This window comes from Egretta garzetta, unplaced genomic scaffold (assembly GCF_000687185.1).
Source record: "Egretta garzetta isolate BGI_Z169 unplaced genomic scaffold, ASM68718v1 scaffold166, whole genome shotgun sequence".
NCBI lineage: Eukaryota > Metazoa > Chordata > Aves > Pelecaniformes > Ardeidae > Egretta > Egretta garzetta.
Genome location: NW_009260133.1, coordinates 500,753 through 514,687, shown reverse-complemented (window position 1 = coordinate 514,687; position 13,935 = coordinate 500,753). Strand labels below are relative to the sequence as shown.

The window sequence follows — 13,935 nt, the reverse complement described above, 5'->3', positions numbered from 1 at the left end:
AAGAGAGAGGTGTTGCTTTCTGCTTTGCATTTCTTCCCCGGACATGGAGGCAGTCTCTCCGCAGTACTGGAGGGGAAGGTCGAAGCGTTAGTAAAGATTACATGACTCCTTTTGGCTTCTGTCCTTCAGAGGTAGTGTACATGAGTTTTCAGTTGCACGACTGCCATGGGCCTCACTAGGAACTAAAACTTCACTGACCTTCACTGACCAACGTTCATCAGAATTACTGCTGCTCAATTATCTAGCTGCTGTTGTTAAACGCTAAAAATCAGAGAATAGCCTATTTCTCTCCACACGGTAATCTGAAAGCCATTTGGGCCAACCTAAACTGAGCTGTGACTGCAAATGAACAAACTGGGGCTTCTGGGCCATTCCTGGCAATGCCGGTGCCAGCAGAGGCTGCCCGTGCTGGCAAGATGACTGGTGCCTACACAACAGCTCTGTCTCAGTGCAGGGAAAGGGACTGTACAGAAACCCAGAGCTACTTCTGCAATAAAAGCTGCATTTTCTGCCGTGGATTTAACCCAGGATCCTATGAAGTCAGCAGAAGGGTTTCCTTAGGGCTTTAGAGTAAGATCTCAGTCACAGGGATGTGTCTCTTGAATGGTGTCTGTGGTTAATTTTAAATGCCGCAGGCATTTAAAAGCGGCAGGGCCGGCAATGTCCTGTTTCGGGCTTCTCTAGGTGAAGCTGAGAGGAGACCTTATCGCCCTCTACAACCACCTGAAATGAGGGTGTAGTGAGGTGGGTGTTGGTCTCTTCTCCCAGGTAACGGGCGATAGGACGAGGGGAAATGGCTTCAAGTTGTGCCAGAGGATGTTTAGATTGGACATTAGGAAAAATTTTTTCACCAAAAGAGTTGTCAAGCATTGGAATGGGCTGCCCAGGGAAGTGGTCGAGGCCCCATTCCTGGAGGTATTTAAAACACGGGCAGACGAGGTGCTTAGGGACATGGTTTAGTGGTGGGATGGTGGTGTTAGGTTAATGGTTGGACTTGATGATCTTGAAGGTCTTTTCCAACCTAAACGATTCTATGATTCTATCAGCCCTGCGGAGGAAGGTGCTGCCATGCTTGCAGGACCTCGGGGGCATGGAGATGCTCCTCTTGGGGTTGTGGTTTCTCGACTGCAGAGCAGGGCTGCCAGCCCTCCTCCAGCCAGCCTGCCAGGGGAACTGGTAATGACCAACGGCCCTGCCTAAAAAGTAGAACAATCGGGATTTAGAAAGGGAGAGGGAAGGTATTGAGAAAGTATGTCCGAAGAGGAGATGAGCTGCTGTGGTCTTTCATTTCTGTAGCCCTTTGCGTAGAAGGAATTTGTCTGAAGCAGCGGGGCCTGTGGCTCAGCTCTCTTCACCCTCCATGCCAGAGCCCTGCAGGAGACCCCCATGGTTACAGAGTGCTAAACCATACCTCGCTGCTCTGCGACTAATTGATGGCAATTCCAAGCGTCTGTTAGTGCCACACTGTTTCTTTGTGTATGTGATGAGAAAAGACTAGACCCGAGAAAAACATAGGAAGGGGAGAGACAAGAAAAACACAACATAAATAAAACCCGTTGATCTTAACTAAGCATATGAAAATAAATAGAAATTAAAAAGCACACTGAAAATCACTATAAATGTGATCAGATGTTCCCTGTAGTAGGTTGAAGTAAAAAGGTGTATTGATGTCATGCTTAGAGAAAATTTGGAGCATTTGACAGTTGTTTTTTAATGACTTTTCTGTTTACCTTTTAATTACTCTCATAACTTTATTTCACCCCATTACTGTATTTTCTTACTTCCTAAGATTAGGAATAAAGCACTATGTTAATTTCCCTTTTAAATTTTTAAGCCAGTATTTATCTCTGAATGTAAAAACCGATAACCAGAGATAAAAATCTCACTGCAAAAATTTTCTTTTAATTGTCTTAGCAAGTAGGAATAGCCTCCAATATGAGTACAGCGTGTCATGCCGAAGGAATGACAGCTGAGGAGAACTGTCACCGGCAGTTCTCATATACTGCATCTCCTCGCCGGTACCCATGAGCTGGATGGTGACTCCGTTGCCTGATGAGCTTCTTCAAAGTGTTGACAGAAATACGTGACTTTTTCAGATAAAGGCTGGCCAGTGGCCATGCCTTACTTGGAAAATGCCAGGAGTGGATGTTGCTCTCTAGGCAGGAAGGAAGTGAAGCGACACAGAAAACAGCACCAGCTTTCAGAATGCCGTTGTTTCTGGTATTTTTACTGAACGAGTGCTGCTTTCTGGACACTTATAAGCTTTGATTGAAGACTAAGGTTCTGACTCTTGGACTCAGTTTAAATACAGAATACAATAGCATGCAGGGTGCTTCATATTGGTTTTGGGGTTTTTTTGGTACATGTCCTCTGAAGGTCATTAAGCAGACATGATCCTGAGAGTATTATATGAGAACCAGATAGGAAATATTTTCAGTTCATATGGTTTTTAATGAGTGACTTAGAAGGTGATTACAAGCTTTTAGAAATAAAATATTTTTGCATGTGTCTACATTTCAGACAAATGGAAAATGTTCTATGGGTTATGACTGTATATGACTTCATATAATGTTTTAAATTTTTTATTAAGAGTCTTATAATTTAACTTCACATGAAGATTACATGTAATTTCTATGCACATAAGTTGACTTACAACTACTCTTTTGCAATTTTGAGCATATAGTTTATGCTATACAGTTGCCTAATGCAGAGTTCCCATGACCACAAAACGGTCTTTTTGCCAAATGGTATACGCACGTATTTCATGAAGTGGTCTACAGCTTTGCAGAAACTAGGGCAAGCTCTGTAAATAGAGAATGTCAGGTAATTATTCAAATTCTCTTTTTTATGCCACAAAGTAACACATTTGTTCTGTAGTGGATGTTTTTCTGATATTTCTGTGAAATCTCTAATACTGTTGCTTATCTGTTGTTTCACCTACAGGTACATTTATGTTCCAATGGGAGGATCTCAGTCCAGTCTGCTGGGAACGCTCTTTTCCACAGCCCTCACTTTTGCCTTTGTAAGCTATTGGCACGGAGGACAGAGTTATCTGTGGTACTGGGGCGCGCTTAATTGGCTTGGAGTAATTGTGGAAAATGGCGTCAAGAGGATACTTTCGATTTCGCTTGTTCAAGATTTAATTGTAAGTTGAATCTCTTCATTTCATGTTCTTGTTTCCTGGCTCCATGTTCATCTGAAGCTCCTGGTTACTAGTTTGGTTTAATCTAGACTAAAAGTCTTCGATAACAGATAAAAGAGTTATCACTCCCTTGCTCACCCTCCAGTATTTGAGGGAAGGCGTATAACTAGAATTTTGCAAAGTGTCAGCAAAGCAAACACTGAAATATGCATGGTCTTAAAAGCTTCCTCTGCAGTCCTAGAGCAAGCAATGGCTTGTCACGTTGTATGTGGCTGAACAGAAGCCAGTTTTAACGTTTGTATTCCGATTTCACTCAGGATGGCCTTAAAATATTCATCTTCACCAAAATTAGGAGTGTATATTTCTAACCATGTGTTTCCTGGACAAATGTGAGTGTAGCAGCTGCTTGCATCTGGGAACAGGCTTATGCTGGGAAATCTTATGCCGCTAAAAAGCCAAGTAAAGAAAATACTATTTTGCTTTGAAGTCCTCTGATATTTTCACTTTACTTATACTTCTGACCTTCATGCTGTCATTTCCAAAGGACAGACTTGTCTTTGACATGCAATCATATGCAAAAAGCACTATTTTAAATTTGATGGTCATTTAAGTCTGCAGGTTAGCTCACTGTTAAATCCCAAATCTTCCAATAACTGTTTGTAAGAATAAATACTTCCACTGTCTTGCTTCCTTAGTAGCAATAAGTGCACAGGATTTGTATTCCTGTACAATGTGGTGGTGGTGACTCACCCTGCAGCCTGATGAAGTCCTGATGCTCAAGTAATTATGCTTGTTCTCCATCCCACCCATCTCAGTTTTCACTGTTGTGGCATCCCATGTGTGGCAACTGATACAGCTAAGTAATTTAGTAGCCAATAACAGCCAGTGCTACCTTATATCATCCAGCTGTCCATCACTGCGAAGTCAGTGACAGCTTTTTTCCTTCCTAGAGAATGAGTTTATCAGATCCATTAATCATCCCTCTAGGGTGAAACTGAGCTTCACCATCTGACCGGCTGCATACATTTGTCTCTGGACTGGGAGACAACATAGTTCTTTAGGCAACCAGCTGTATGAGGAAATATAAGTGTAGGGGCATTTTGCATTTGATGCCACTGTGTTAGAAATTTTAAAAGAACTCTTAAGGAATTAAGTGCTTAAATACCATAGAAATGGTGAGGACCTGGCATTAGGAAGGTGGGGTTATATGTGTTGAATTGATTTCTAACATGTAGTTCTAATTATAGTTAACTGATGCTGGCCAATCTTTTGTATAAATTAACTCCCTAACAATGAACCAAGTGCATTTTACCCTTTTTCTCCCCTTTTGCTTTCATCCAGCGTTTTTAAAGGCCTACCCAATGTCTTCCATGTCTCCCTTGTTTTCCATTTCTGTTTGGAAACATGGCTGTAGACCTTCCTTAGAAGACACTTTCACATCTTTTCCCTGAAATATTTCTGAAGCCAACATTTTTTACATGAATAGTTTTGGCACCTGAATTAGGGCATTAAGCAGATCTTGCTGCATTTGGTTATGGCTGAGTCACGTTTTGCCTTGTGCCTTGAGCCTTGAAGGTTTCTTTGCAACAACATGGGCTCCAGTCTTTGCAAACTCCTCCTCACTCTTCTAATAAACTCCTATTTTCTTCTTGAACGCTGAGACTGGAGAGCAGATGAGTAGTTGGACTTTGACCGTTCCTTATCCAAGGAGTGGAGTGATGTGACATTCTCTAAGAAGTATCGCTTACATTTAAAATGAACTGCAAATTCCCTAATGCCCTGTATAAACTTCCTTTTTTCCCTTGTAATCTGGCTTTTGGAAGCGTTCCCACAATCCTGTCTCAGCGTGAGGTGTGGTGCAAGCCTAGTCGCTGCTGCGTTGAGAACCCTGTTCTGGGGCATGGGTTTTTCACTTAAATTTCATCCGTTGACAAGCTGAAATCCTTTGCGTTCTTGTGCTTCACTTAGTGGCTGTGTTGGCTCTTGAAGGCTGTTTTTGAAAAGGAAAGTTTATTTTTGTCCTTAGAATAGCAGATGAGCTGCTGAAAAAATACAAAGCACAGGTTTATGCTTTTTTTAACCCATACCGTTTACCAAACCTCCTCATATATTGTTAAAGTTGAGTTACATAATTCAGATGAGCAGAAAGTGTTTAGTAAAATGTAACAAAAGTCTTGAAGAATAAATTGAATTTTAATTCTGCTCTGTTTTTAAAATTTAATTAATCACAAAGAATAACAAGAATTCTTCCCTTTTTCCCCGCTATATTGTCTCAATTGTCTTACAAAAGAAAGATTTAGAAATCTAAATAAAGCACATTAGAGTCTCATCCTTCACCGAATCCTTGTGCTGACTAAGAATATATATAGAAAGAATTGGACCCTGTATTTATGGAGATTTTATAGTAGTTGAAATCTCAGCACTTGAAACCTAGCGCAATATGGGTAACACTTTTGTAGCAGTCTGACAAGTTTTAAATGTCATCTCAGGCATATTGAACTAGAATGAACAAAGAAGCATGGGCATTATTTGTGAGAAGTAACATCAGCATATAAACAAATGTTGACTGAAAACAGTAAATTTTCTGGCGCAAAAAATTGGATCTGAAACTTCTCATTTGTACTGGTTGCAAACTAGTGCCTGGCTCCCTGCTTTCAGCTCTGGAGTTGCTGATGCTCCTTCTAACGTACTTTTTGGTTTACACTGCTCTGAACTTCCATGTTTCAGTGAGTTGTGTTGTGAGAAGTTATTTACATTTTTTTTTCCCCCTGGAGATTACTTACTAGATATCAGCAGATTAGAGATGAATTAAGTAATATTGTCTTTTCATTAAAACATTGTCTATAAAACAACAATAAATGCTATGCATCCTAAGCTAGGGCATATCTGGGAACCTTGTATTAAAATGGAGAAGTTTCATTGTGTTTTTATCAGGGTTTTTTTTTTTTTTTGGTTTCGTGTTTTTTTTCTTTTTCAGGAGATATTTAGACCCACACTGAGCAAAGTAGTGCTTTGTTTCACTGATTCTATATTAATTTCTGACAAATGAAGAGAGAATCCAATAGTAACTGGTTCAAAATCAATGACAGAATTTGTATTGACTTTTAATAAATAACATGTCAGATTTCTGAAAGAAAATGCTAGTGGCTATTATTCTTCCAGTGATTTAAATTTTCTTCCTTCTACTTTTTCCTTAAGGAAAACAAGATGTAAGTCTATACAAGAAATTAGATTTTGGTATAAAAATAGTTTTAGAATTATTTAAACCTTAGAATAGCTGACAACATCTTTAAATCAATGGTTTTTTTAAAAATAAGTATTTGGAAATCATCCAAAAGAAGATGTAGCAATGGGGGTGAAGCTGGCAGATTGTTAAAATTAGTGTTTTAATCTCAATTGAAACAACAACATTTTTCTTCTTAGTTATTTCATAAAGTGAAAACATGTCGTTCGGTCTAATAAGAATTTTTTAAATTGAGACATAAAGATCTCTTTTAAAAATCACGCTATGATGAATTTCTAGTTTAAGATCTTATTTCTGGTTTTATTTAGTAAGAAACTAAATACACCATAAACAATGCAATTTGAAAAACCAACTAATTTTAAGCATGGCTTATTTTAAAGTAATTTGTACTCTCCTTGTAAGCGTTTTGGTTTTTTAAAGTATAAAATACTTTGATTTCTACACTTTCATTTATGGCTTTAATGAGGTGCACTCATTAAGTCTGCTTCAGTACACTGGATTTGCCCTCTCAACCCCTCCTTTGCAAAAGGGGAAATATTTTCTATGGTGTCCATGTTTTTGGTTAGTGTGTTAGATTTCCCCCCCCGCCCCCCCCTCAGAAGAGTGAACTCCATACACTTATCTCTATAGCTAAAATATTGCCATTGATTTGGGTACCAGAGATGTGGTCAATGACAATGGGCATCCTCAGCTTGCAGAGAATAGAATTGTAGATGTCTTTCAGAAAGTTGGGTGTGGTGAAGGGGTTTGGTCCATTTTATCTCTGTTTAATTTTGTTTGCCCAGTTTCCTCTGCTAGGTGCGTTAAAATTTCCACAGTTATTCATAATAAGTTATGCATTATGCAGTCATCCTGCAGACAGCTGGTGTGGAGCACGAGAGGTACTGACTGGTGAGCCTGACCTCTGGGCTGTGGTTCTACAGGGAATTAAGCTGACCTAACAGCTCACTGCTGTTGAAGGGGGAAAGGTCTAATTTCCCTTCCCTCCCTTCCTTGCAGTCTCACCACTTCCTCCTTTACACGCCTTCCTGCTGGAGTCTTTGCTGAGCTCACCTTGCTCTTTACCCCAGCAGAAAGCTTTACTTCCTCTTGTTATTTTATTGCTAGATGATTTGTCCCGTGGAGAGGAATCGGAAATGCACTCAAAGCACTACAACGCAAGAGACAAAAGCCAAGGGAAGGAAGTGGAAGAGGAGGAGCTCGACTACTTGGAACCTCCCCCTTTGCGAACATACATAAGCAGTGCGGGGTAGTAGGCTGAGCCTCTGTATTTAAAATCAGGACAAAGAAACCAATTGGGTTCTGCTGCTGTAATTGCTCAGCCCTATGTTAGGGCCCAAATTCAGCCTAGGCATGATAAAGACTCCTGTGAATTTCACTACTGTGTCCTATACACATTGAGCAAATTTGTATCTCTCCTTTAATGGCAGAATTTCTTTTTGCAAGTATAACTCGCTTTAAACTGACGTGAGATAACTGTAAAGCTTCCTTCTGCAGGTGACTGGGGCAAGACCTGAGCAAACATTAGGAACTCGTTCAAGGGAAGCATGTTTGCTGACCACCTGGCAAGATTAGATCTTTAATAAGATCTCTGTAATAAATGAAGACCCTTCTCAGCTGTTCTTCAGCACACACTAGACTTTGATCTTTATTTTGCTTCATTTAGTGGAATGAGTGTTTATATCACTTGTTTACTAACATCGAGCCTGTCTGGCCTTTTCTATTTTACTAATTGTTTTGTGTAATTCATGTATATTTTTATTGCAACATGGTGATTCAGTTAAGTGGCAAGCATTGCCAGTGATGCTTTCTTCATAGCCTTTTTATGTGCTTGCTGTAGACTTCTTTTGGGTTAGTCACTTCACTCTCTGAGAATCTGTAAGAACGTAAGGTGGGGTAGTTGAACAAAGTCTCTTCATCAGACCCTTACTCCCCAGTGCAGAGCTGGGTTTTGAGATAGAGGTATCGCCCATAATGTGAAACCCCAGGTCAGTGGGTGGGGCTTGCTCCCCACCTCCCACCCCAACCTTGAGTTCAGTGATATCATTGCTCTGAACAGAATTCTCTACTATCCAAAGTAGAAGTACTCTGACTCAAGATCAATGAAAACTCCTTTCCCTAGATGTGAACGTTAACCAGGGCAGGCTTGTGACAACTGGTCTTTGTGTATGGTACCTAGAAGCAGCAAGCTGACTTATCGAGGTGCTTGTTTGCACTGAGCTGCTGAATGACCATCAAAGGTGAAAATGGGCTGGCTGATGCTTCCTAGGTTTTTTCCACTGACTTTAGCTTTGCCAACAATAATTCTGAGTCACGTAATTCTTGCCGTGTTTCTGCTTTTGCTTGATTTTATTTTTTTCTCTCTTCTCCACCCTCTACTTGTAAGGGTTCATCTGTCTTCACAGAAGTGGATCCCAAAACATTTTGAGAGCCCTGCTAAAAATGCACAGACAGAGACACACACTTGCACCCCGACTCTGGTTTTCTTTACTGAGGGAACTTCTTGCCTCAGACTCCGTAACAAAGACTGAAAATCTAGTAGGTGTTGTTTTGTGTGAGGCACAGGCATATGTGATATGATACATGCTTTTTTATGGTGAATTACAAAAGCAGCTGCAGTAAGACTTCAGAGATAACATTATCATTTCCTACCTCTTGAGTACAAGCATCCTTTTTATTTTTTTTTTGTCAAATCTGTGCAAGAAATATTATTTTTGATGCCAGCAGTGGAGAAACGCTTGTGATTTTCTGTCTGTCTTTAACCAGGTGATTGCTCCTCTGCTTCAGACTGCAATGTCAGCTGGGAAGCCCCTTGCGTAGCTGCTCAGTTGTCATAACAAGAAATTGTTTCTCCCACCTAACCAGCATTATGTATTTCCTTTTCTGTTTTGGAGACATCAGGTAGTTTTCTGGTGCTCAGGCCATAATGCAGTTTGAGGAGCAAGTAAATCATGCTATGGGGTGAAAACAAGGCCGAGTGATGCTGGTCACGCGCTTGTTACTGTAACGTGAATACAGCATCCCGCTATTGTTCACCTCAAAAATTAGTCCAGACAATAGAAGTCAGCAGTTACGGAAATAGAAGCTAAAGTACCAAGGAGTGGTCACACTCCTGTCTTTCTGTTGTGCCTTGAGCTACAGAAAATTGCCACACGGAAAGTGAGGTCTGTGTTTGCTGAAAGTGTTTATCAGATGTCCCCATGGGGGTTATTACTGTGTATTATTTATTTGTTAACAGTTTCACAGTGGCAGCGTGGAAGGGCTATAAGGGCAGGACCAAAATGCACTAATGATTGGTGAAGTTAGACCTTTTCCCAATTTGAATACAATTCAAAAGATAAAAGCATTAAAATGTGGATGAGGGAACTGAGAGAACCAGAATGGACAGAATGGGAACCAGAAGAACAAAAATAAGGATGTCAGGGACTTGAACACAGGGGAGAGCACATGGTGCTCTCTACCTGACCTCCATGGTGAGAGCTGAGACACATTTATAGGAGTATGTACACTGAAATTACTTGGTTAAATTCCCTGCTTTAAACATAAAACAGGAAGGAGGATGGTGCATTTCAATGCTGTTCATTTTGCACTTTTCACAAGCTACCACTTTTAAAAAAAAAAAAAAATGTTTGGGCAGGTTCTTTGAAGGTGAAGAGCAAGTGTGGGAGCAAGTACAGAAATTTACTTCTGTGTATGTCAAACTGTCACACATGCATCTGTAAGTGTAGTGCACGCATACGAGCTGGTAGGAGGCTTTCTTCAAACAGAAGGGGGGGTTGGCTGTTTGCTGAGAGAGGCTATAAATGTAGATCTTTTGGAAAATCTAAAAATGAACTGGTGCTAGTGCAAGACAGCGTTTTGTTGAGTGAATATTTAGTAAGACATCAATAGAGAAGATGAGTATCTTCTCAAATACTATATATAGCATTTATTCCTAAATTCAGAAACAAGTTCTATTTGTGAAAATAGATCTTAACTGACAGCTGCTTGATTTTAATTGTGAGGTCCTCTTTTTATAGGAGTGATGTAGGGAATTACAGGTCATTTGCATCCATCCTGTCTCTTGGAAAAATGTTGTTGGTTCCCGCATTCATGTGTGAACCTTCCAGGAGCTAATTTTTACCTTTGCTTTGGAAGGAAAGTATATACCTTGAAAAGAAACAGGAGATGACCTCAGGCGACAGTTCAGCTTGGGGAGAAGGGAGGAAACAACTGCAAGCAAAATAAAATGCCAGAAAAATAAAGGAAAGTAAAAGGGACTGGTTCTGGGTTAGAGCTAGATGAAGAACGGTGCAAACAGGAATGATTGCCACGATTACTGAAGGGTACAGCATATGTTGATGGGAAATTAAATTTATTCTTCCATTTTGGTGTGGCAGTTGTTGATGGGTAAGATCTGGTAGCACATCTTGTTCACTTTCTGCTTGCAGGCCTGTTCCTGTCTTATTACTGTTATAGCTCTGGGGATTCCACAGTTTCTTTTGGAAATGGATATTTTGCATGCGTATTCAACCAGAATTCTTTATTTTTATTGCTTTTCTGTTCTGTGGTACAGTCTCTACTCTTACCCTCTTCAACCTCTGTCCCTCAGCTTCAGAGTGCAGGAGTTGGTATTACCTTGACATGTCAGCCTCTCATCAGCTGCCTTTCCCTTGCTCCTGCTGCTCTTTGAGCCTAACTTCTACCAACATTAATGAGCACATGTAGTCCCTCCCTTCGTTTCTGCAGCCTCCCAAACACACTTCTGTCACTATTACCCATTGACAATGTGTATTAACAAACATTTTTAGAAGTCGCCCCACTGCTTGGACCCAACCCATCTTTGTTTCTATTGCTCACTTTAAAAATTAAATAAATTGACATTCTGTTTGACAGAGCTTTGTCACAATTTTCAGCCTTTCCTCCGTCCCATCTGCTCCCCCAGCTGCTCAGTCACACCCTGCCCTCCATCTTCAGTGCGCCTAGCTGCAGATAGATAAAATAGCCAGTAACTGTTAGTCAGGATGTGTCACTTCCCTTCCCACCGTCCCATCTGCTCCTCGCTCTCTTTCAGCTTTTCGCCCGTGCTCTTGTTTTTATGCTGTCCCGTTATTTTTGGCAAATGGCTGCATTGCGGATGACCCAGATTCAAGGGATGCACTGAGGTGTTCACTCTTGTGGTAATGGGGTTCAGGGATAGACATTGAAGAGTTGGACTGTCATTTATCTGAGAACATTTTCTAAAAGAAAGCTCTTTTAAGATTGACTGGGTGGTCTCCATTGCACTTAGAAGCACTTTTAAGTTTGACTGGGTGGTCTCTATTGCTTCTGTAGAGAAGTAAACAAATTCGGGCCTTACTCTTCGGTTGTGATGCAATGGGGGGGGTGAAAACAGAAGTTCAGATTTTTAAATTGCACCGGTAAAAGGAATCCCAGCAAGCGATTTGAGCTTTTTTCCCAAGCATTTTCCTGATACATAATGGCACCACCTGCGCCTCTCCTGTACTGCAGCAACTTTACCCACAAACATTTTACCCATCAATCCCCTCCTCCCCTGAATCCTTGGAAACCCCATATAACAGACCATTGCAAAGAAGATTTAATTTAGGTTTTGTGACATAGAGATGAGTCAACATTACATTAGCTGTTAAGCATTGCTTCCCTAGTAAAAACCTTCAGGCAATTGAAAGGATGGAGCTTTAATAACCATAGGAAGCACACTTACTCCCATCTCATACAGTAGGAGAGGCAATGAAAGACAGTGCAGGATTAGGTGTCATATTCATGGTAGTTAATTTGCTTGATTTCTTCAACACAACATACAGTGCAGTTTGTATATCTTATTTTAAAATTATTATGGATAAGTTGGCTGATAGGTTTAAGTGTGAGAGGATGAAATCCGTAGAACAGATAGTAATTAAATATTATCTGTTTAAAAAAGACAGCTCTTCCAAAACTGTGCTAGATTATCTTGACCCTTTAAAAATCAAAGGCAGAGGAAAATAGAATAATGTGATCTGTAGTGTTGCAGTTAGTAGCATCAAGCATGTGTTTCATGTCACTCTGGCCATAGTATCTGACAGTCTTACTCCATGGTGCGTATGTCCCAGAAGAAATGTTCAACTGCTGCTCCTATTACCATGCGCTCTTATTTTGCCATGTGCTTGGATTATCAAGTCTCTGGAAGGGTAGTTCAAAAAGAAATAAATGTTGTGGGTCTCTGTTTTATTCCATGAAGATGGCTGCTTGTTTAAATTGCAGCAAATTTAATTCTCTTACATGGGACTCATTAAAGTATTTTTAGTATAAGCAAGCTTGATAACGTCACTGACTTTATGTAGAGGTTTTCTTTAATCTGTCCCAGAGCAGCTATATAAATGAGATGCGTTGCAAATGCAGCATGCGTAGATGTTTTCCATCTTCTGAGCACTTGCCAAGAAGTTACCAGCTAATGTCTGCCAGGGGAGGCTTCTTGCCATGTGTCACCCTGTCATCAGGCTGGGTTTGCAGCGTGGTGGACAACATGCACCCCAGTTCCTGAGCCCTCCCTAAACCAGTGTGATGTGTGTGACCTGCTCCCAGAACAAGCTACTGCAAATGGATTCAGCAGCCTTCTCAATAACGAGTGTTTGGGTCATGCCAAATCACCATGGTGCCACCGCTGTTGCTAGAAAAAGTTTAAGAATGGTTGCTGTAGGAAGATGTAGGATTGGGTCCCTGGTAAAATACCGGGGAATATATTTCCGTAAAAGAAGACTTCAGAGTGGTGTTTTGTATAGGACTGCCTAGTTTTGACTGCTGTACAGAATTTGCTCTTGGATGTCTCCTCAACTTCCACATTGGGAGGGTTGGATGACTTGTTCTGGTCAGTATTCCCCAAAGTATTTTCTCTGTTGTTGGCTAGCTAGGAGATGTAAATGCATTTAGGAAAACCGCTTCTGGACCCTCAAGTTCATCTCTCCCTGCCATTCAGTAATATCGTTGTACACAGTCCTGTAAATCAGTGAAAATGCAAATTTATTGTTGATTAGCTCTAACTCACCTTAAAGAGAAGTTCTTTCAAATGATGATCTGCTGTCTGAAGCCGCTTCTCCTGCCATGTTTGCTTGTTTTGCACTCACGGTGGTGTAATTACCTTGCAAAGCAAATGAAATGAGTATTTTCTCTCACATCCTCTCTGACTTCAAAATTCCACCGTGTCCTTTAGCTTGACTCTTAATTCTAACCTGAATGATCTATTCTGGTGTGTGTTGTCCTTCATAAGCTGTCTTTCTCAAAGAAACAAGCATTTTACAAGCTTCCTATTTCTGGCTTGGTTTTCACTTAGAGGCTAAATGTGACATGCATGTGTAGCTGGAAATGGATTTCAGAATGGGAACGTTTGGACTGTGAAATCCTCTTCACGCCTGCCTTCTTCAGCCCCTCTCCAACGCATACACAGATTTACTTTTCAAGGCACCCCACTACATGATTTTATCATTTATTTTTTGTAACTTGACTGATAAGGCCCAGTTGAGAGAGATCTGATGGTAGCCAGTTTTGCTGGACCCAACAATGTGCAGAGAGAGGT

At 40.6% G+C, this 13,935-nt stretch overlaps 1 protein-coding gene across 1 annotated transcript in view; it reads left to right on the top strand.

The window, feature by feature from the left end:
- HHAT (hedgehog acyltransferase) overlaps positions 1-13,935 on the top strand; it is a 163,250-nt gene that overhangs the window by 77,049 nt on the left and 72,266 nt on the right. The window contains exon 9 of the mRNA XM_009641564.2: positions 2,944-3,145. Coding sequence (XP_009639859.1) covers positions 2,944-3,145 — 202 coding nt within the window. The remainder of the gene's footprint in view (positions 1-2,943; positions 3,146-13,935) is intronic.